Source organism: Protobothrops mucrosquamatus, unplaced genomic scaffold (assembly GCF_001527695.2).
Source record: "Protobothrops mucrosquamatus isolate PMUCROS unplaced genomic scaffold, P.Mucros_1.0 scaffold620, whole genome shotgun sequence".
In the NCBI taxonomy this organism is placed as follows: domain Eukaryota; kingdom Metazoa; phylum Chordata; class Lepidosauria; order Squamata; family Viperidae; genus Protobothrops; species Protobothrops mucrosquamatus.
The window spans coordinates 1-24777 of NW_015386916.1; the positions used below are offsets into that span (position 1 = coordinate 1).

At 37.7% G+C, this 24777-nt stretch overlaps 3 protein-coding genes across 3 annotated transcripts in view; all 3 read left to right on the forward strand.

The window, feature by feature from the left end:
- Positions 1–245: 245 nt before the first annotated feature.
- Positions 246–3197, forward strand: LOC107288990 (pentraxin fusion protein; the record flags this gene model as incomplete). Its single annotated transcript, XM_015817671.1, has 2 exons — positions 246–319; positions 2460–3197. Coding segments are annotated over 2 exons (679 nt in total), but the record flags the coding sequence as incomplete, so codon positions are not given.
- A 1903-nt stretch (positions 3198–5100) lies between these two features.
- APOLD1 (apolipoprotein L domain containing 1) lies at positions 5101–7818 on the forward strand. The gene is made up of 2 exons (XM_015817672.1): positions 5101–5126; positions 6855–7818. The coding sequence occupies exons 1-2, from the start codon at positions 5124–5126 to the stop codon at positions 7551–7553; spliced, it is 702 nt and encodes a 233-aa protein (XP_015673158.1). The 5' UTR covers positions 5101–5123; the 3' UTR covers positions 7554–7818.
- Positions 7819–17395: 9577 nt separating this feature from the next.
- The window catches only part of DDX47 (DEAD-box helicase 47), a 15159-nt gene continuing 7777 nt past the window's right edge, over positions 17396–24777 (forward strand). The window contains exons 1-4 of the mRNA XM_015817664.1: positions 17396–17472; positions 22817–22910; positions 23330–23518; positions 23873–23944. Of these exons, the coding sequence (XP_015673150.1) occupies positions 17410–17472; positions 22817–22910; positions 23330–23518; positions 23873–23944 (418 nt within the window). The 5' untranslated portion in view covers positions 17396–17409. The remainder of the gene's footprint in view (positions 17473–22816; positions 22911–23329; positions 23519–23872; positions 23945–24777) is intronic.

The window sequence follows — 24777 nt, forward strand, 5'->3', positions numbered from 1 at the left end:
TAAATAGTTGACAATGTATCAGCTCTTCTTGAATTCCCATTTTCCAAGAGAACTGATCTTGCAAATTCATTCTAGTAAATTAGAGGGAGAGGGAGAGGTTTATTGGGGGGGGGGGGGGTGTAAGGCACCCTTTTCTGTATCTATATCCTCTTTCTTTCAAGGAACATCTTTCATTTTTCAGAGGCCAGAGTAGTGATACCGTCAAGTCTTATGGTGAATATGAATCTTTCATTTTTGAATATTAGAAATTCAGACATTTCATTTCTTGCAGTTCATGATGGAGGATGGAGTCCTGTTCGAGACAGTGATACTGATTCAGGTATGTGCGTTGTCATATTGTAGGTTGGTTTATGCTTGTTTCTAATAGTCTTTGCAAGAGAATTATTTAATATTCTAAAAATTATCCCTTTATTTCCCTTATTTTGTCTCTTCTTCCTACATCTTTAATGGAACTGAATAGTTTATGGTGTTTTTTCTTAATATAGTTTGGGCTTGGGGAGAATAGCTATATATGTTGATCATCTACTTGTCATGTAGCTTACTTTTGCCCAGATGTATCTGCATGTGCAATTAGCCTGTGAGAGAATCTCAGACAGGTCACTGGGGTATGGGGGTAAATACAGAAGTCATAGGGTGAGGTTGGTAACTGACTATCCCTGATTTGCTTTGATCTGACTAATGTTTGATTGAAAAGAAGCAAAACAAGTATCAGATCAAAAAGGTGGATATATGTTGCTGCTGCTCACCTCAAAGTCTTTCAGAATAATTCATTGAAAGTGAAATAATAGAGGAAGGGGACAATGATAGAGACAGAAGTAAACAATGAATCATTTTTATACACACGTTTGAACACCCTAATAATAAAAGTTCTTTAGGGAATACAAAAGACGAATAAAGATACAAAAAAAGATAAAGACTACCAATAGAGAGCAGTTAAATAATAAATAGTTATTTGATTTATATTTTACCCCAATCAGAAAATATTATTTGCAAAAATGCAATATAACATCCATAGTAAAAGGCTAAAAACAATAAAATTATATTCCACTGTTACTTACACTACGTGATGACATCAGCTCAACCTTCCAAGGCTCTCCAAAGTAATTTTGTTTTTAACAACTTAAAGAAAGCCTGTAAGGAGGGATTGAATTCTTGAGGGGAGGCTCTTCCAAAATGTAAACATATCCCTAATGAAGGTGCCTCTATGAATTATTCCCTACCTCTATCTTTTAAAAATGTGTGGAATCACAAGGTGGTTCTGAGATGTTCAACTTGAATATGTTCAAGTGGGCCAAAATTGAATAGAAAAGATGGCCCTGTAAGCACTCTGACATCATATAGGTCAGTGATGGTGAACCTTTTAGAGACCGAGTGCCCAAAAACTGGCCCCGCCCCTGCTCCACCCCCTGCCCCGCCCCCGCTCTGCCCCCATCCCCTGCTGCACCTGCCCGCAGGACCACTCACCGCCTCCAGGGCCCGCCACAGATCGCCCAGCAGTGCTATGGCGGTCACGCCCTCTTCCCGCGCCCTGCAGCATCAACTGTGCACGATGGGGTGTGAGGGCAGAGTCTTGTCTACGCTGCCTGGCTGCCATGTCCTTGGCTGTGCTGCTCTGCATGGGCCACGCTCAGGGGCGACTCTCCTTCAGGGGGGCTGCTGGAGAGGAGGGGGTCACAGGGGAGGTGAGGCTGGGGCAATGGCATGTGTGCCCACAGAGAGGGCTCCGAGTGCCACCTCTGGCACCCGTTCGCCACCACTGATATACGTCTTTCAAGATAAAAAAACAAAAACCCCAGCACTTTAATTACACTTGGAGCTAATAGAAACCAACGTAGTGCACAGATGTAGTGTGCTCATATTAGTGAATATCCATCAGCAACTGGGCTGATGTATTCTGGACCAATTCTGAGACCACACCTCTAAGCAGGTTTAAAAGGCAATCTCATGTACTGCATGCAACCGAGAGTCCAAATGAGAGATGATAAGGATATGAGTCACTGCCACAACATCCTGTAACTATGGCTGCAATTGGTATACAAACTGAAGTTAGGCAATACTCTCTGGTCATGACTTTCACCTGCCCATTTAGCAATAGCTGTTACTCTAGGAAGATCCTTCTTCCTTCAAAATAGTACCATTCCATGATGAACACTTGAGATATTGAAGAACTTTAATGAACAGATAGTAGTTCTATCTTGCTTTAGTAAAATTTCAGCCTTTTATATCCCATCCATACCCTCACAGTCTACAGACTTGGGTCATGATATTGAGAGCATCTCCTGTCTACCCCAGAGTAATAATGTACAGATAGGTATTGTTGTTAACCATACCTATATAACGGTTTTCATTACATATGCTAATTACTGTAGAATGTAAGATATAGCTCTGTGATAACACACAAATAAAAACACTAATTTAGTGTGCTTCTTGAAAGGTCATGATAATATTCTCTCTTCTAGGTCTACAAGGCAGAGTTCTGAGTTTCCCCAATGAAGCAAAAGGCAGTTTTGTGATCATATCCCCAATGCAGCCTTTGAATCTGATGGAATTCACACTCTGTATGAGGGTTGCAGTAGAGTATTTAGATGAACACAGAATAATTCTCTTTTCCTACCATTCTCAAAGTGATGAATTGAGAGTCTTGCGTGAAGCAATGGGCCACTTTGGTTTACACATGGGGGGTCGGAGTGTGAGGTTTGCCCTTCCTGATCTCAGCACTTTGGGGAGCCACATCTGTGTCACCTGGGAGTCAGCATTTGGCCTTACAGCCTTTTGGATGAATGGAAAAAGTAGTATCCGAAAAGTGCATAATATGGGACACATTCTCCAAGCAGGTGGCACAGCAATGCTTGGACGGGATCAAGGTGCACAAAATATGCCTGATCAGCAAAAGCCACATTTTGTGGGAGAAATATCAGATCTCTACATGTGGGATTATGTACTGAAATCTCATGATATAGAGAAAGTTTTGCAGGCCCATGAATTTCCCAGGGGAAACATCTTTGACTGGAAAATATTGTCATATAAAATTATAGGTAATGTGATGGTATTGCCTAAGGGCTAATAATTCTGTGTGTATACATAAATATGTATGAAAATACTGTCCTATTATGTTGGGCAGCAAGCAAATAAAATTATTAGTATGAAATCTAAGATGTTGAAACATAACTAGTGAGCATTTTGTTCTTAGTTTGTAATTATTCATGCTGAAATTCCTTGAATTAACCCATATAATAAATATAATAAAATTGTCTTATGAATAACAAGTTTGCAAAAGCATATTTTTCTTTTTCATTTGATATGGCAACCAAAATATAAAAAGACATGCCTGGTGTCTGGAGGAAAAAAAAAGTTTTCAGCAAAAATGAGGTAAAATGTTGTCACATGACTATGGGATGATGCAAATGGCCATAAATGCGGTCCAACTGCTGAGTGAAGTGCAGTCACAGGACCACGGGGGGGGGGGAATAGGCCATTGGAACCTTTTTTAGGGGGAGGGGTCTGTCATAACTTCAAAAGATTGCTAAGCGACGGACCATAAGTCAAGGACTATATGTACATGATGATCATCCAATCTGCAGCTCTTCCTTCTGTTTCTGAAGGTTATTCCCACATACAATTATACTAACTTCTTGCTTTTCAGAACACTGAAAAATTGGGTATCATCCACAGACTTAGACAGCTCACTGCTTATCCTTAAGTCAAAATCCATTCTGAACATTAGCAAGCATTGGTCCCGACGCTGATCCATTTCTTACTTCCCTGCACTAAAAGTTGCTCATTCATTCTTGCTGTTTCTTTTTCTATGTTTTAGCTACAGCCAGTTTGGTGTAGTGCTTAAGGCAGTGGTTCTCAACCTGTGGGTCGGGACACCATTTGGGGTCGATTGACCATTTCATGGGGGTCGCCAAGCAAGGCTGTCCGCCATTTTTTTTGTCTGCCATTTTTTTTTGTCCACCATTTTTTTCCCTTTTCCGCCGGGTGCCTTACCCCCCTTGGGCTGGGCCAGCTGGTGGTCGGCCTGCTCCGTCTCTGCCGCTTGCCAGCTATGCCTCGGCCGGCGCATGCGCGGCACTCCCAGGCAGGGAAAGTCCTCGACTTACAACCGGTTGGGTAGTCCTCGACTTACGACCGGTTTAGTCCTCGACTTACGACCGGTTTAGTCCTCGACTTACGACCGGTTTAGTCCTCGACTTACGACCGGTTGGGGTCGCGGCATTAAAAAGGTTGAGAACCACTGGCTTAAGGCATCAGGTTAGAAACCAGGGGACCGTCCAATCTTGGGTACAAAGCCAACTGGGTGATCTTTGGACTACTTTCTCTCAGCCCTAGGAAGGAGGCAATGGCAAACCACTTTTGAAAAATCTCGCCAATAAAATTGCAGAGACGTGTCCAAGAAGTCTCCAATAATGTTTTAGACAGTTAACAATAAATGGATGAATCCTCTTATCTCATGACCACTACGTTTGGCTCCTTTGTTGAGGAAAGTTATCGAAGGCTTTTTGAAATTTTGCAAGGGTGGATACAATAGATGCCTATATGCATTTTTGAAAACTGTTTAACTCTGGACCTGGTGTATCCCAGGCAATCAAAAGCAGCATTCCTGTGACACGTTTTTCCTTTACAAAAGACACAGAATTCAAGTAATCTGGAAGATTGGATGAGATCATCCTGTATTTTATGAAAAGATTCTGCTGGCTCAGTCACCTGCCTGGAAGGCACAGAGTCCCATAACATGAAAGCATGATGTTACCAGTTATTTCAAGAAGAGGAAGGGTAGAGTTCTCTCTTTGGGAAATGACCACATTTGATTAGAGTCAGGAACGGTAGTGTGTGTGTTTGTGAGTGTGAGTGTGTGTAGATGTATTTTAGAACAAACAGTATAAAGATGGTTTCCTGAATCTAACAGGAGAGGCACTTGTCTCCATAGCCAGTGTTCAGTGTCATATCCTTCTGAAATCTCCAGGGGAAGGATAATGGGTAGGGGTGCCAGGAAATGACAGATTTCTGGTCTGATGCAAAGCAATCCCACTGGAGCAAAGGGGGTTATGGAAAGTATAAATAAAGCTGGTCCCAAAACAGCGTGAGAATCATTCATGAGAACACTGGTCTGAGAGAAAACGATGGTAGGTGGAATTATTACTTTTTTTCACTTTGAAAACCTTTTGAACATTTTATTGTAGATATTTTTATCCTTCCTTCTCTATAAAAATAATTTACTTTTACTTAAAAAGAATGCTAACTTTTAACCTTTTTCACATAATTTAATGGGACAAAGTCAGGGATTCTTCTCCTTCTTTTCTAGTTAGTGTTGACTCCTGGTGACTGCCTAAACTAATCCCTGCAGTTTTCTTGGCCAGAGTTTTGGAAGTGGTTTGCCTTTTCTTCCTTCCTAGGGTTGAGAAAAGCGAATGGCCCAAGATCACCCTGCTAGCTTGATGCCTAAGACAGGACTAGAATTCATAATTCCCCAGTTTTTAGCCTTGTGCCTTAACCATTACTAAACTGGTTCTCATTATTATTCTACTTTATGTTAAATTGTCATTCAAAGGTATCCAGAAAATCTGCTGCAATATAATGATGGCTTGGGCTGCAATTTACTGTCTTGGACTTGTGAGGGAAGGTGAAGAGATTTTTTTTTTAAAAAAAGTTATGTTTTAATAGTGAAATATAGAAAACTACTGCCCTAATTTTTAAAAGACAGTGATTATACACTGAATGTGACTAAAACTAAAAGGGAAAAAATTATATAACAATAGATTATGATAAAAAATTAATTTAGTCCTTAGGCTTATCATTAAATATAACTGACATGGAGACATACTGTACCACTTTCTCAGTTTTAAACATAGAAACTTTTTGAAATCAAACTTGTATCCTGAATCCATTTCTTAAAATCAGGAAAGTAGACTTCTTTCCAATTACCTAAAATTATCATTTTGCTGTGCCCCAAGCTTGAAAAGGCCAAAGCTTTTAATGAGATGATCAATTCTATATTTTAGGAATATAGTTCAACATCACATTAAGATCCTTATCTATTAATTTCTTCCTTTGCACTTGTGCTGGGTCCCCATAATATCATTTTCATTTTGTTCTTAGCCTATGAATGAGACAATTTTAAGTCAATCTTAGCTATATTAGTGTTAAAATATATTCCCCACTTTTTTATTCCAATACTGTCCAAGGGTAACCTCAAAGTTATGATAAACAATTAATCTTCATCTGTTATGTTTGAGATGTGAGGTGAGTGGCAGAGACAGAAAGACAAGCAAATAAAGATAACATACAGATTGATACTGGGGGGTAGCAAATTTGATTCCTGTATAGTTTTCTGCTGAGTCAAGGATGGATGAAGTGTTTTCAATAGTGGGGAAAAATCATACAGTATGTACATGAGAAAGCTGTCTAAAATAGATCATCTTTACTTTCATTTGGGTATGTACAGTATGCTTCTCTTTCTGGCGATTTACAAGAGAGTGCAATAGTTTCATAGCTCTTAAAGGATGCTACAAAAGATAGTCCATGAACATTTTCATGGGAAAGCTTGCCAAGATTTTAGGAATTATTTTTAGAGGGCTATACCAAAAGCAACAAAAAGTCTTGGAGCAATCAGGAACTATGGGGGAAGGGCTTGAATCTCAAATTAAGACAGAAGAAAAGATATGGTTTTGTAGAATGGGTTAAAAGCAAACTGCCAAGTTGCTGCCCTCTAGATATATTAGGATGGCAATTCTCAGAATTCCTGGGCAGGGAAAACTTTGTTTAGGATTCCAGATACAGCTGTATGTCTCTTGGTCAAAGTACGAGTTTGCCGTTCTTAGTGACCTTTTTATTTTCCCTTCTCTTCCATGAAGATTATGGAGTATGGTGTTTTCCCCTTCGGTTTTGATCCTACATGTTGCTTCTACAACACACTGCTTGACCAGCAAAGCCGGCTATGCAGCTACATCAAGAAACTCCAAAAGATATTACAGAGACTCAGTAAACTGAACAGATGTTCTCTCATTGCATATCTAACGGGAAATTCTTTAAGTGCTGCCGGAGCAATTATGGCCATAGTGGGGCTGTCCTTGAGCCCTGCAACTCTAGGAGCCTCCCTCTTGGCTTCTGGGGTGGGTTTAGGAGTGGCGGCTGCAGGAGGGGCTGTTTCCATGACTTCAGACCTTTCTTTAGTGCTCTGTAACTCCAAGGAGGTGAAAAGAATAAAAAAAATTGCCCTGGCTTGTCACAATCAGATGAAGGAAACAATGAATTGCTTGGAGTTCCTGCACCGCAGTTGGAATCCCACTGATCCTTTCTTATTGCAGACTGAGAAAAGTGCTTCTATTGCCCTTTATAATTCTGCCTGCTTCCTGGTGTTCTGTGGTCCTCAGGGCTTTCTGGTGCCTGAGCACAAAGAAGAGATGACAAAAGTGAGCTATACTCTACTCAGGGCAAAAATCCAGAAACTGGCAGAAAACCTAGAAGCCTGTGCAAGGCACATGGATGAAATCTGCAAGCTTTTAGAAAGAAGGAAAACATGTTCTTGGAGGACAAAAGGATTAGAATGTTGACATAGGATCAATGGTCAGAATGACTCTGCAGTAACACAAGTCTTCTTGAAAAAAAAATGAAACATGGGCATAAAAGTGCTAAATACCAGTACTGTGATTTAAAATTAGTATTTTATGTACTCAGGAATTTTCTCTACACATTTCCTAGGATCTGCAATTCTCTGCACCCTTCTATTTTGTTTCATTTTTTGATGATTAACATAACATACAGAAACCATGGTTCTATCAGTTGTAGTCTATACTTTCAGCACATTTCAAGGGAAGTTGTTTGACACAAAGCACCATACTTAGGTTTTCTAGGCAGGAAAAGTTTTCCAAAAGTCTGACTGAATGATAGCACAATAAGCTGAAGTTTCCTTAACACATGAAATTTCAATTAATGTTTCACAATAATAGAAAAAAATAGGGAATAATTTTCAAAGCTCTGACAGTAATTTTATTTGAATGCTCAAGAGGTCATGATGGAACATGCTAGGATGGATACAAATGTTTGGCAAGTCCAAAACCTGTTGAATTGTGAGAATGAGACAGATAAGCAAAGCCTAAATATTTCTGAACTTCTCCTTATGATGTTCTCATAACAGATGGGAATTTGCTCTACAAGTAGGGTTAGGACTGAATCATTTCTTTCTTTTCCTTTTGTTTCTCTGACTTTATAATCTTTGTCTCATTTGTCATAGCTATCTTTCATGTACTCTTTTCACACATATGCCAAAATATCATGTAGTTTTATATTTATTTATATTGGTCAATATTATTGAACTCTTTGTCTAAACGAATAAGTACAAGAAGCGCGGATGGAAACTAATCAAGGAGAGAAGCAACCTAGAACTAAGGAGAAACTTCCTGACAGTTAGAACAATTAACCAGTGGAACAACCTGCCTCCAGAAGCAGTGAATGCGCCAACACTGGAAGTTTTTAAGAAAAAACTGGACAGCCATTTGTCCGAAATGGTATAGGGTTTCCTGCCTGAGCAGGGGGTTGGACTAGATGACCTCCGAGGTCCCTTCCAACTTTATTATTATTATTATTATTATTATTATTATTATTATTATTATTATTATTATTATTATTATTGTCAACACAAGATAGAATAAGATATTCTTCACTGTATCTAAGGCAACATCTTTAAAATGCTTGAAGTCATTCTCTTTGTTAATATTTTCATTCAAAAGACATGATAAAGGAGCCAGAACAAGTCTTTTTTCAAAATTCTGTTAAAATTTCATTTTAAGAATTATTTTTAATAGATCGTTTCCCTGTGCCTTTATATTCAGAAACATTTTACTACAATGTGCAAAAATAACATTTTTTAAGAAAAGCCTTCGCAGATTGAATCTTTTAGTAAAAACTGTTTTATGTAAAAATTAGATGCTCCTCTTCACTTGAATTGATTAATCATTAGTTTTCTATATTCAAAATATTGTTGAATAGAAGGCTAGGAAGAAGAAAAACTAAACCAAAGATGGTGGAAAGCATTCCTCAAAGACTTTTTCACAATGGAAAAGCCAGTTAGCCATGTATTTTTCTTTCTTTTTCTTCTTTCCATTTCTTTCACAAAGGAAAAGGCATGCTGGAATCAAAAGATAACAGAAAGGTTGAGTTGTTGCTTTATAATTTGATACTATAATGAACACCTTCCACGATCTTATTATGTCTGAAATTCATTTAACATACAAGAAACTGTAAGATTCATATGTCTTGATGGAACAATTAAGAATAATTTGGGACTGATTTGTGCACACGTTACAGAACTTCTTCACACATCTATAAATATTCATGCAAATAATTTCATAGTAATAGAGCTCCCAAATCTGGACATCAGATAGGGTCATCTGAAGATTTGCAGCCCAAATCTGGTGGTAGTACAACCCACCCCACCCCTATTATCCCTACAAGTGGATGTCAGTTCTGTAAACTTTTACATGTGGTACAGGAAATTATTCCCTGGGATGTGATAAATTTGGGACCAGACTCCCTAAAAAAGAAAGGAGAAAAAAGGCAAAAATGACCATATGTGTATGTCAGAAGAATGAGAAAATGTTTCCAGGTATACATGTAAGCTTAATTCTCACCCAGATATTGTGTTTTGAGCCATACCATTTTACAGAGCAGGTCTAGGTTTTATGCAATTGAATTATTTCTCCTGTCTCTACAAATAAGAACAAGAGCTCACAACATGACATAGTTTTCCTGAAAGCCTGCCTTTTTTAGGCAGGGATTTTATTTTCCTGTTGGGGAGCATTCAGTCATATGTGTCCAAAGACACAGCTTGGGCTTATCAATAATGAGGAGTAAGCCATCAAGCTGTCAAATCCAAAGATAATATGATGTTTCCCATTTCTTTATGTATTAGTAAAGAGTATCTTGGGAATTCTCAAGTTCCTTAAGTGATGGCAATGAAGGAATGTAAATGCATGAGAGCTAAAGTATGTGAGTATAAGGTATGTTTTGTGAAGACAGCATAGCAAATCTGACATATTCTTTGCCTATCTGTCTTTGTGGGAAAGGACGATGTGCCCATTATGATCTCTGGGTTATTTCAGTCATTTATAAAATCAAGAAACATATTCTACAGAATCCTAATGCAGTATAAAAATCAGAACAAGTATGAAATAATTTAATTATCTGTTATTTATATTATTTCTCCACAACTCTTGAAAAATTTACTTCAGAAATAGCAACTCCCTAAACATCTCAATGGATTCAGGATGTTTGAAAAAAATAATTACGATAACTGGTGTTATTTTCTTCATCTTCATATTCTTCAAATATACAAATTCAGCAGAAATTATCAGTGAGTATGGGGTAAAGTTCCATGGCCATAATATTATGATCCTAGTTCTTTTAATCTAAGCTCCCTTCTGCTCTTCTACACATCTTGTTCTGAGCACACTTATTATAAACTTAAAACCAAGTGTGACCTTTTGTCCAAATGCATCGTATTATGATTTATTCAAATAATAAACAAAATGAGTTCCCAAATGGTGGTCTAACTGCAATATATGCAAGTAATACTAAGCTATACTACCACATACTAAGCAGAAGTGTCTGATACTGATGTAGTACTGTAGCTAAAATATAGATCCAGAATACTGTGATCTGTAAGGTCCTGGGGCTAATGGATCTGAGTTGTAAAACTCAGCATGGCTACTAGATAAAAGCAGAGAGCTAATGTTTTCTGCATCTCTTTGCTGCTGTTTAGATTCTTGAAGTCCAGATCTCGTAGCCCTAGGATTTCCAGACGACTACTAACCAAGCAGCCAGATTCACATTTGTTAAACAAAATGCTGCATTGGTCAGCTGATTAAATTTGCAGCAGCTACACATATTATGTTAATGGCATACACTTTGAGGGAGGGAGATGGTTGTGATATAATGCAGTCAATGATGGCCCTAAAGCAGACATGTCAAACTTGTGACATCACGTGATGTCGCGCAACGTATCGGGCCGGTTTTGCCATTGCCGGCAATGGGGTGGGCGCGGCTTCCACGTGATGCGTCCGGCCCATGGGCCAGCAGTTTGACACCCCTACCCTAGACAGATTACAGTTTTACTATAAACTTTCACCACTAATGAAAAATGAGAATGACCAGAACAGAGTGATGTATTTATCTCCCCTCTGTGCTTTGTATTTTCAAACAACTGAAGAAGAAACAGAGTGCTACTGAACAAGCAAATGTGAACAAAAAGCCTGAGAAGGGAAACATGTATCACTGATCTAAAATCCTAACAAAGATATATTTCGGATGCCACACTGCATTGTATAGGACATTTAAGCACTACTATTACATGATCCTATGGATTGTTGACATCAGTGGTGGGATTCAAATATGTGAACAACCAGTTCTCTGTGTGGATGCCGCTTCCGGAAGTCCATTCTGGGCCTGGGCAACAAAAAATTAGCTACCGGTTCTGCCAAACTGATGCGAACCGGCTGAATCCCACCCCTGGTTGACATACATGAAAGATTCCAAAATTGACTTCCTACTTTTATTGGAGACTTTTGCTTTTAGCTACAAAAAAGAAATAAAATTGGAAAAAGGATTATAAAAATTTTGGACTTAAAAAACCTTAAACGGCATCAGTGACATCTTGTGGCGAAGGTTGATATTACAACTTGTTATTTCCTAAAAGAGACTTGGCTCGAAGCCCAGACCTTAGATAAGACTACCTGTGAGAAACTCAGCTTTAAGAGAACAGGTGGGTGGCATAACTGGCCTACTTGAAGTATGAATGTAAACCTTTACTGACTTTCAGAGTTATATGTGGGGAATTGCCTTCCTATCTCTTTATTTGAGGAATATTGGTTACTATATGAGATGATGGACTATAAAATCTTGCTTGACAAACGACTTCTATTATAAAGACTATTTATAAACATGTGAAAGAGATGGATGAAGACCAGGAAAAGATCCTTTCCATGTTGAAAGCAATACATGAAACCATTCTTTCAGCTTGTGATAAAATAAGACCTAATATAAAACATCAAGATGCCAGCTTCGATACACAAACCCAAACTTTGATTACAACCAAAGAACTAACAATGCAGAAGATAACAGAAGAAGTGGAACAATCAAATATTAAGACAGAGGACTCAATTGACCAATAAATACAGTTAAATCCAGAAAAGGGAGCGACAACACTGAAAATGGAAAAGACTTTCTATATAAATTAGAAGAAATTTGAGAAAGAAGAACAGATTGAATGGAAGATAAACATATCAGGGCAATCATGGGGAACTGGAATAATAGAGAGACAACTTAATGAATACAAATAGACTTGTCCTTCCAAAAAATGGCAATTAAATGGTCTCCTTTATTTCAAATAACATATATAATAATAGAGGGAGATCTATTTGATGATCTAAAAGCACTGAAATGGAAGACTAGTTGGCAAAGGAAGAAAGCCAGAATAAGGCTGAAGAAAATTGGAGTTTTGATTTAATAGAGGGGATTTCATATTATTAATTAGAGGGTTAAAGGGAGAAGCTGAGATAAGGGGAATTCTGCTCACTAGATTTAAAATATTTGGAAATTAGTTGAAAATAAGGATTTTATCTGTTTAATACTTAAAAATTAGACCTAAAAGAAAGAAAAATTAATTATGAATATGTTTGATTTATTGATTAACCCAGGCAATGTGTACAATGGTTTTGATTTATTAAAGGGGATATTGTATTATTTAGATTTAATATGGTGGGAAATAGATAACTTTTAGGAAATAGAACAAGATTATATTCAAATAGATAAAATGTGTATTCTGGATATTAGATTTTGTTATGAATTGAGATAAGGGAAATCTTGGTTACCTAAAGCCTGAAAATCATAAATATCAAAGATAAAATTGGAATATTGATGGGAAACTAAAAATTGGGAAAAAATAATAACAGGATATGGATTGTTTATGAAGATTGAATGTAAGAAATAATTAAGATACGTATAAGCTAAAAATGTATTGATAAATGTAATAATGATGTTTTTACTGAGTTGATATAATAAGAACTGTATTAGCTTAAATATGAGACAGTAAACGTTAAGGGAAAAAGAGAGGAAATATTTGATGTTATAACTTGAGATTTGTACTAAAGATTTTGTTATCGAACTATTGATTAACCCAGCCACCACGTTGCTTTTTAAATACTTAAATGTAAAATTGGAAAATTAATAAAATATTATTAAAAAAAGATTCCAAAGTTATAAAAAGGGCAGAACATATGACAAGCAGTTTACACTGCCATGTAGAAATGTCTAAAGCAGGCCTAATTTCTGCAGGCCTGCAAATTTCTTAGGGAAGGAAGAAAAGGAAGAAAAACTCAAAGGAAAGGTGGATGTTGTGGATTTTTGAAATACTGTTTGTGAAAATAGAAAAAATGACCAAGAATGAACAGAGAAACCAGAAATGAAGGCAAGTATATGTGTCCCATGATAATATTGCAGGATCCAATCTGGTTTGGTCACTGGAATCAGAGATTTAATTTTCTAACCTTTTGAACTCGCACTGGAGTCCATGCTCAGGGAACTTCTCTCTCACCAGAATGTGTCGGTAGAGAAACCAGAAACATTATGTAAGTAGAAAGAGTCATTAAGAAAAATGGGAAATAGGGAAAAAACCCTACAGATAAGGCTGCCAGGTGACTGTGTGGGTCTCCTTTTTGAATAATGATAATCCATGAATGGTTGGTGGATGTTTAGTCACTGTATATGTTACCACTTCAATTTCTGTTTTTTGTTTGCAAATATTGTTATCTGGCAAGTGTATATGATAGTTGCAGAAATGCAGCAAAAATAAATCTTTCATATTTATAACTTAAAAATTGTGACTATTATTTATAACTATATAGCAACTGTGATGCTTGGACTCTCTTGCAGTTACACGCTGTAAGTTTGTTTGGATTGCTTAACACATTTCCTGCTCCTATACAAGAAGAGGATATGGTACTGTGAGATACCAGCAACTGATGACGCAGGTACGTCATAATTCTCCAGTGGTCACGCACGTAGCTAGGATGGGTTCTCCCCTCCCCCCACCATTAACTGGGAAAGTTCATTCATGCTATGGATACAATTCCTGATACGTTTTTAGCCTATGTGAACTCCCTGCACAGCATGATTACTGGTCACATGAGGGATCTGAATTTGGGAGTAGAGAGAATTGTTGTATAATACATAAAAGTATGATTTCTAAATGAATAACACACAATGTATAAGTAGTGCTGCTAAATCTCTCCTTTTGTACGATAGGCACAATCTCTGAATAAAGAGCAAAAATAAGAGGCTAAAATCTCAGATATGTTTTTTTTCAGAGAGTTAAGAGCAGAGGTCTCCAACCTTTCTGGGCTCGCGGACCGGAGGGAAGGAGAGCAGCTTCAAAACTGGTGCACGAGCAGGAGGCCACAGACACTGGCACGGCACTAGCAGCCCTGTTTGTGCATGCAGCTGCGCTAGCGCCATACACATGCCCAAATGACTGTGCACCCCCCACGGTGGCTAGCAGCCCCGTTCGTGCATGTGCCAACAGGTTGTGCAACTCACCCGGGCTAGCAGCCCTGTTCGCGCATGTGCCAATGGGCTGTGGACATCTGCCCCATGCTAGCGTCCCCATTTGTGCCCATGCGCATATGCAAATGGGGCCGTGGGCACTAGCGCAAGGGGGAGAATGCACACCCACGCGTGTGTACACCGGCCAGCCATTTCCATGGCCTGCAGACCAAGAGCCCACGGCCCGCTCCCGGTCCACACCCATAGATTGGGGACCCCTGGTTAAGAGTAAAGGAGGCATGTAACTACTAAGGCAGTTAAAAAGAGAAACATTTGTAAAAATCACAGATCTATGACAACTTGGGATCATTAGGTATATCAGTTTTATAAAACCTTGGAAAATTACATGTGCATTGTAAGTATATACAATACACTTTATTCTAGAATAAAAGTGCTTTGGCCTGAGAACTGTTTTTATTGCCTTTTACTAAAGCTTGCATGAAAGCTGGCTAGGTGACCTTGGCTCAGTCACTCTCTCTCAGCCCAACTCACCACATAGAATTGCTGTCGTGGGCAAAAAAGGAAAACAAAGAAGTATTACCAGTAGATATGTTCACTACCTTGAGTTATTTATAAAAATTATAAAGGCAGGAAACAAACAAACAAATAAAATGGGAGCCATGAGGGCAATTCGTAAATAGACCTCCATTTGGTTATCAATGACAGACACTCGCAGATACAGAACTTTTATTATACACATTAAAAAACTACAACTTTACATTACTTTTCGACATAATCGTCATTCAAATTGAGACACTTGTCATAACATCTTAGAAGATTTGGGATTCCTTAATAGTAGTCGCTCAGCACCAAATTTGGGCTATGGGGGTGATCAAAAACATCCCAACAGAACTGCTTCAAAAGTTCTTGGGTGTGTCTAGCGGTGTGCGGGAGAGCATTATCATGAACCAACACCACACTGGAAGTGGTGCCATAGAAAATCCCGCCAAATGTGAAGATGCCAAAGGAGTACTGCTAGTGAAGTTCATGGAGTGTGGTTCGACCATCATTTCAGAAGTCGACTGTGAAACATTACGAAAACTCAGACGAACCATCCATAACAAGCGTCGGGGCATGCTGACTTCCAGTGTGGTGTTGGTTGATGATAATGCTTATCCGCACACCACTAGACGCACCCCAGAACCTTTGAAGTAGTTCCGTTGGGATGTTTTTGATCACCCCCCCAGTCCAGATTTGGCGCTGAGCGATTACTAAGGAATTTCAAACCTTGTAAGACCTTATGACAAGTGCCTCAATTTGAATTGCAATTATGTCGAAAAGTAATGTAATGTTGTAGTTTTCTAATGTGTATAATAAAAGTTCTGTATCTGCGAGTGTCTATCATTGATAACTAAGAGGAGGTTTATTTCCGAATTTCCCTTGTATTTTGATGTAGTGGCAAAGGTGCTGGACTAGAAACCAGGAGACTATGAATTTTAATTCTCTGATAAGCATAAAAACTGACTGGATCATTATATGTAACATTTCTACCTTATACTCCAGTCAAGGAACCACCAGTTCAGACAAACAGTAAACAACAGACTAATCAAGGAACCACTAAGAACACTGATAGGGCAAGCCTTCTGTATAAACAGAGAGCAAACTCCACTCCTTTCTAACACATCCAAGCTGGGTAACAAAAACAAACTCAGAGCACCAAGGATTCCACTTTTCTGCCTTAAGCACAGCAGCCAGAATTATCCTTCTCTTTTGATTTGGGATACAAACTTTACTGCTCCTATGTATTGGGATAAGTCCCAATAAATCCACATAATTTGATAATTCAGAATAAATATATTTAGAATTTATTCCCTTAGCAGTTTTTATCTTAAACTAGCTATTTGGGCTTAGAAAAACTTTCTGAAATCAGCTGTTCATTTTGGGAAAATAAAATTTTCTGCAATACCATTTCATAATGTTCTGTATCTGTTCTGCAAAATTCAAGACAATTTAAACATTGCAATAGCTTCCTATACATGTATGTAATTTTTTAATGTCATCAGCCTTTTCCAGTCAAATTAGTTAGTAGTTTTGTTTCACTTTAGTTGACCACACGTAATATAGGGTTTGATTTAAAAGTTTGCTTCTCTGGATTTAACTTTAGGAAGCATTTTCTTTTTCTTTTCATTGTACTTAGCTCTACACTCCACGCCTTCCACACGATCTCTTGGCGGCGGTCTTTAGGATCAATAATGCTCTGTAACATTCAAGAGCCTCCCACAGGAGCTTTGGGCAATGGGAAAAGAGATTAAAAAGAGATTATAAGAATTAGGCACCTCTTTCTGTATCGAGAACTCCGGTTTCCATTTAAAGAAACTAATCTAGGGACCCATTTCTGAGTTCCAAAAACCCGGACGATCAACAGCGGCAGAATTTTCTGTATCTCTTTACCGTTTGCTGCCGTTTTCCAGATTTTTGCATCTCCATAGGTGATAGACATGATCTAGTGGGAACCCGATGTAAATCCCTGGGGAAATTCAAGTTTTGCTAAACGTAGGAATTCTAGGCTTGCCGTAAAGTACGACACCCGGCCATCTTTGGGAAGAAGGTTGTTAAGTCTCTCGTCCATCGAAAGTTTTGCTTCTGCGCTGGCGGCGCGTTGGGAAGAGCCGCATTAACACTAACCCAATGAGCCTTTCAACGGTTACGTTGAAACGGTTCAACGTTTTTAACTGTAAAGCGAATACGTCCGTCTTTCCGGACCTGGAGACATTCTCGCTCTCTATTCCACAGTGGGCGGGGCAAATGGAAGCATTTGGACTCCCAGTCCCAAGATGCTTCGCGATATCTCTGAGGTTAAAGGTGACGCAGAATATGGCGACGAGCATGGAGCACGGGGATGATGCGGGAGAGATTGCGGAAACTTTCAAACGACTGGTGAGTGGGTTTTCTCTTATTATCTTTATTATTTATTGTCTCTTTGTCTCTCTCCCAGTGGAACAGCTTGCCTTCAGAAATCGTGGGTGCTCCATCACTGGAGGTTTTCAAGAAGAGACTACTCTAGACAATCACTTGTCTGAAATAGTATAGGTTCTCTTGCTTGAGCAGGGAGCTGGACTAGAAGACCTCCAAGGTCCCATCCAGCTCTATTCTATTCTAGTGTCTGATGTTTCTTCATTTTGACTGCCTGTTCGGCTTGAATGACTTGCTATCATATCTAGCTTTCTAGTGGACTTTTTTGCTGTTTTGTTTTCTATTTTTTCCTTTTAGCCTGCAAAGAAACAAACTTTATTATGGCAACACACACACACACAATCTCACAGCACAGCACAACACCAGATCCATAAAAGAAGGGATCTATAACACTAAGCGGGATCCAAGATACAGACTATGCAGAGAAGCCTCAGAGATAGTGCAGTACATAGTGACTGGGTATGAGATGCAAGCAGGGATAGCATATACTGAATGGCATAACAAAGGTAGCTGCCATTGTATACAGGAACATTTGCACAATGTATGGGCTAGAACCTCCCAAGTTCAGATGTGAGATGACACAAGAAGGTTGTGTTGAAAAAGAGATTAAATCCTGTGAGACTTGCAGATTCTGATGGACAGGCAGGTACTAGCCAATCAACAAGACTCCGTGGTAGTAGACAAGGACCAGAGGTCAGCTGTGGTGATAGATATAGTGGTACCAAGTGACAGCAACATCAGGAAGAAGGAATATGAGAAGCTGGAGAAGTACCAGGGCCTGAAGATGGAACTAGAGAGGACATGGAAAGTAAAGGCCAAAGTGATGCCAATGGTGGTAGGAGCACTCAAGACTGTGACTCCTAAGCTGGGAGAGTAGCTATAACTGATCCCAGGAACAACATCAGAGCTTTCTGTACAAAAGAGTGCAGTGTTAGGAACAGCTAAGATTCTGCCCAGAACTCTTAAATTCCCAGGCCTCTGGTATAGGACCTGAGATTGAGGAAGACACATACCACCCTTAGGAGCGAGAAGGAATTTTTTTTACTTTTATATACACACACTCCTAGACACATACCACTCTAATCTTCCAAGTCTGGGCCACATACAGCAAATAAAAAGACAAGCCATAGTGTGGGGCACAGCCTCATTTAATTTTTGTCTCAAGTTGAAAGTGGGTGGTTTGAATATTACAAGGGAGTTAGTGTTACTCTGCTGGTAGGTTAAAATTTGGTCCCTCCACAGGGGAGGGATCTGCAAAGATGATCTTGGAGACTTAAGGACTTTTTTTATATTCTCTAAGATTTTACAAAAGCTAGACTTGGTGATTGTATAGATGCCCATATTGACTTATGGAATAGAGAAACAAAACTAGCCATCCATATAGCATCTGATCCTTAATTGTCCTCGGATGCTACAGAATTCAGGTGTCTTCCTTTTTAAGTGCTCTAGTTGTAAAGTAAGCTGTAAGACACTACTATGCAGGGATGTGATTCATTTAAATGATGGGTTGATAAGCTTTACTGTATACATGCATACATGTATCTGCCCAGGTGTGAACTCTTTAGGGTGATCAAGAGTTTGTTATCATTTGCTCCAGAAATAACCTTATGAGGGCAAGATAATTAAGAGAATAATGGTTATGCAATTGCAGATGTCCTGAGAGACTTGGTCACATCTCTTTTTAATCTGGTTTATGGCCTGGTTTGGAGATAAATTCAGTCATAGTAGACCTCCAGGGAGAGACAGAGGAAACATGAGTTTTGATTTGTTTGATCTTTCGATCGCTTTTGATACAATTAATCATGGTATCTTGCTGGAATCTCTTCATGAGTTAAGGATTGGGGATACTGTTATAGTAGTTCCATTGTTAGTTGTAGGGTTAGCCTTAGGCAAATAAGTAGGTATCTGTACCCCTAGACCCTGTAGAGTGGCAGAGAGTGCTTTACCAGTGCTTTACCAGTACTTTCAAACTTCTAGATATGGGCTGTCACCAGTATTCTGGTGGTACTGAAGTCTACTTCCTCATTACACTTTTCTGTTATAATCTTAAATCTATTTTCTACTACTGCCATTATTATGAGTTTTAAAACTCTTTAGAACCATTTAGCCACTGAGTTCAATCTCCTGAGTACTACGGGAATCCAAATTAAAGCATCTAAGATGGTTTTTAAATTCTGTTTTAATATACACAATAGAGATAAGCTACTGCCTCTCCAAGTAATTGGCTCCAATATCAAAATGTTCTTGGTGGTTTTTTCTGAGATTCAGATAGACTCTAACCTGAGTCCATTGTTTCATATGGTCCATCATGGAAGACAAGAGTCTTTATATCACATCCTTTTTCAAGTATTTCAAAATTATTACCATAATTCCCCTGTGTTGTGTCCTCAAGACTAAGCATGTTTAGCTCTTTCAATCTCTCTGTATAATCCCGAGTTTTAATCTCCTGATCATCCTATTTGACTTTCTCTAAACCTATTCTGTTTTTATGAATACTTTATAAAATTGATGCCCAGAATTGGATTTACAATATTACTACTCAAGGTGGGGTCTGACCAAAGCAGAATACAGTGGAATGTTTGTTCCCCACAAATTAGAAGTTATGACTTTGTTGTATCTGCCTTTTTTGTAATCACATAAATCTTCTGGCTGATGTTCAATTTGCAAACTAATGTTCCAAGACCAGGTATCATCACCAAGAATCATGTATCACAACTATCACCAAGCTAGATATTTCTTATCTTATACTTGTGCCTCTGATCTTTGTTTCCTAAGAGAACATTGTATTTCTTTTGTAAAATTCTCTTTGCCAATTTCTGTAATTTATCAAAATTGTATGAATTCTGTTTCTGTCTTCCAGCGTATTAGCTATCCCATTCAGTTTTGTGTAACTGGATCTATTAAGCATTGTCTCCTCTTCATCCAAGTCATTAATACAAATATGGACAGGCAGAGATTTTGGGAATGAACCTTATGTCTTGGCAGCCTTGTGTCCAACTTGTTGAGGAATCATTAATGGGAAGTTTCTGTGTATAATTTTCAAAGACAGATATGTACTGTTTTAATTGACATGCCATCTAATATTTAACTAGCTTTCTAAGCTTGTTAATCAGCATGTCATGGCATACTTTGTCAAATGCTTTGCTGTAGTCAAGATTCATTATGTCTGCAATATTCGTACAATTTATTAAGGTTGATATAAAGACAGGCTGGTAAGATTTCTTCTTTCCAAATCAATGCTAATAAATTACTCCATTGTCTTAAAGGTGATTACAAATTGGCCCTTTTATGATCTGCTCTAGATTCTTAGAAAATAATGTTACATTGGTTCTAGTTTATACCCATTTTTGAATATAGGGAGGTCGAGAGTCAACTAGCATTTTCCAGTCAACTAGTAATGAATTTTTTACTTTAAATTTAGTCAAATATTTCTTTATCGTGTTTTTGCCTCAACCTTCAGTGCTGTCCTGTCATAATTTCTTGGCAAAACACAATACTTTGGAGACAACTAAACCAAAATAAAAGTCTTCGAAAAACTCTGACTTTACTTTGTTATTTGTTAGTATTTTTATGTCTTCATTGAGCAGCTATTATACTGATTCTTTCCTTTTCCTTTTATTTTGAAAGTATCTATATAAGCCCTTTCTGTTATTCTTAGCTAAACACAGCTCCTTCTGAGATTTTGTTTTCCTGGCATGAACTATATAATTCCAAGTTACTTGTTTATATTCTTCTTTTGTGACATGGACTTGATCCGTTTCCAATTTTCTAGATATGTTTTTTGTTTTCAGATATTTTCTAAGTTCGTGTAATGACATTGGTTTCTGCTGTTCTCCATTTTTTCTTCCTCACAACTGTTTGCAATTGTGTTTTTAGTGTTTCCTTCTTTGAGAATTCTCACTCATCTTTATCAGTTCTGTAAATAGACTGAAGGCAGGGAAGCAATTCATTTGTAGTTTGGCAGGAATAGGTTTGTTTTTTTTACAAATAGTGCAACCCTTGTTCTATTGTATATTTTGAACAAATTCAGTTGCTATTTCCAGTCATGGAAGGCCACACTCCAGATTATACTTGCCTTTCTGTACTGAGAACTTAAAAACCTTATTTTTGTTATTTCATATACCTTAAGCATTCATTTATAGACACTAAAAGCTACAAACTGTGCTATAATGTTCTTTTTGAATTTTCATTGAGGGGTTTAAGATCCCATTTCATTAATATTTTCTCGTTTTACATTACACAGTTTTAAAACTTTTTGGAATTGTTGCTTCTTCCCATCCAAGAATCCCATTTGTTCCTCTCTTTGACATTTCTTCAATAGTGCTACTTAGCTCCCTCAAGATGGGAGGAGAGCTTGTAGTGAGTGGTTGCCAGACATGGACAGTTATTTTCTATCAGATTGCACTTCATCAGAAAGAATAGATATATAGTTGAGGGTATTGTTAGAACATTGCTGACATTGGAGGATTAAGTGGTTATGGCAGCTTTGGTTGGTATACCAATTGCACATTTTTCTCAAGAGGGATATCATAGATAATTATGTAATATTTAAATAATATTTTCTTATTAAAGATAATTCTTTAACAAAATAATTATATTGACTGCCAGTAAGCTTCTAAAACCAAGGTTTTGCTTATGATCTATAAGGCTCTGAACAAATATTGGATGGATTGCCTTTGTAATTTCAGACTTGATCAATTTCTTCCTTTGTTGGACTTGATCAATTTCTTGATCAATTTCTTCCTCCTGCATCTGCCTAGAACTGCAAGATGCCATTATGCTTGCCTGTTGATGAGCTTTCTCTGTGATAAGGACTCTACTCTGGAATGTTTTCTCTCCTGAAATTCATGAGACAGTTGCTATTACTTACATTAGAATCCTGTTGAAGATCTATATCAGGGGGCTGGTTGCATCATACGGATGCCGCACCCACCCCAGCTCTGGCAATGCAAAAAAAGTTGCAATACGTCGCGACATGTAACGTGACACGGCGAGTTCGACACCCGTGATCTATATCTTTACCCAAGCCTTCTCTGTATGAAGGTTCAATAAGTCTTTTCCTTTCCTTTATCACTATATGTTTTGCTTTATTTTATATTATATTTTGTATTCTATAAATTGACTTTCAGATGCTTTTGTATTAGAAGCACTATAAATGTACATTAATAAGAAATTATAATTGTCCTTGCTTTAAACTTTTCAGTTTTCTGGAACTTAAAAAAAAATGCTAGAATCTATATTCAGATCTGTGGCCTCTTGCTGATTATAGCTTTTGCTCTCCTTCCCCCTTTTTTCTTTGAAATAACAGGGAGTGACAGATGTACTGTGTGAAGCATGCAGCCAGTTAGGATGGAAGACACCAACAAAGATCCAGGTAGAAGCTATTCCGGTTGCACTCCAAGGTGAGTATGATTCTGGGACCTGAATTTAAGGGAAAGGAGAGAGTATGCCGTACTGATGGATTTAATGTGTTGTTCAGAACAATGTAATTAACGGGTCTGCATTTCCAACTCTGTGAACTAGGCTAAACAGCAAGGCATCTTTTTATTTATAGGATCTTTCCACACACCTCTATTGTTTAGTCTAACCCTACATTAATGTAAGGATAAATATAGTTTTTAAAGATTGTTTGGTGTTTGAGAAAAGATGCTTCAGTAAGTGAAAAAAGAACCATCTTACTCTGGTGCTCTGTTTGTACTCAGCTAATTTTTTCTGAATTTTCTGAAAATGCTTTCCATAATTACTTTTGGTTCTGTCCATCTATATTACTATGTTACTTATTTTCCATTGACATTGAATGTGACACATTTTTTCCTCATAGGTCGGGACATCATTGGCTTAGCAGAGACAGGATCTGGAAAAACAGGGGCTTTTGCTTTGCCCATCCTTCAGGCATTATTAGAAACTCCCCAGCGCTTCTTTGCTCTGGTGCTTACACCCACCCGGGAGTTAGCCTTTCAGATTTCCGAACAATTTGAGGCTCTTGGATCTTCCATTGGTGTCCAGAGTAGTAAGTAGTATGGCTACAAGACTTCATATGAATATAAAACATCGTGAAATTTAAGAGAATAGGTGCAAAAGCATCTTTACTAAACATTCTACCAAGATACACAGATTCATCTAGTTGTTCTAAATGTTCTTTATCATATACATATAATTTGCAACTATTTTTGCTGTTTACACAAATCTTGCACCATAATGTCTGTCTAACGTTCACTGCAAGTTATTTGGTTTCTCAGCTGACAATATAGCAAATACATTACTTATTCACACCCCAGAGACAAACTGTTGGGGTAGGGGTTGAATAGTATTGTGATTGACCTGCTGAGGTGGCCATTATTTAATTTTTCTTTTCTTTCCTAAGCTGTCATTGTTGGAGGAATTGACATGATGTCGCAATCTCTGGCCCTAGCCAAGAAGCCCCATGTAATTATTGGTAAGGATCTAGCCTACAATTTGAATCTATGAAAATGGTGAGATACTAAATAAGGGTTAGGCGATATAATTGACTATCTGATGCACTCCCCATCTCTTGCCTTGCCAGTTTAATGATCTCTGACTCCAATTAACTAATTACTGGTCTTGTGTTTTAAAACAATAATAGTTGGGAAAATATATCTGATGCAATGATTTATAATGTCTTTTTGGGTGCCGTGTTTGCTTTGAATATCTAAGTTTTAATTTTTTTAATTCATTATATTCTGCTTTGACAAATTTCCTATGGACAATAGTAACTGATATATGCTGTTTGGATAGCATTTCTTCATCAAACTTATATTTTACGTAGTATGTTATTTTTTATGTTTCTTTACTCATGTTCTCCTTTCTTTTCTTTTCATTGTTTTATCTATTCCTTAAGAAATGTAAAAGTGTGAGCTGTTTCATATGAAAAAAATAGTTAAATTTTTTAATGTAATTAATTTTTGAGAAAATCTTAACCAATAAGAATACCTAGAATTTGGTGGGAGAAACAAACTAAAATAAGGACTGTAACAGGATCTATGATAAGGCAACCAGAATGATTGGATAGAAAAGAAATATATTGATGTGATTATTGTTTTAGAAATATTGGGAAAAAAATATATATTTAATTGTTATCTATCAAAACAATTAGAATTGCAAAAGATGATATTTTGGGAAAAGAGGAAATCAACTAAAAACATTATGTGGATTATGGATTATAGAAATCAATTGTTAATGATTGTTTTACAAATGTAATCCAGACAACACACTGTTCACCAATTATTAAGTGATTTATGTTTTTAAAAA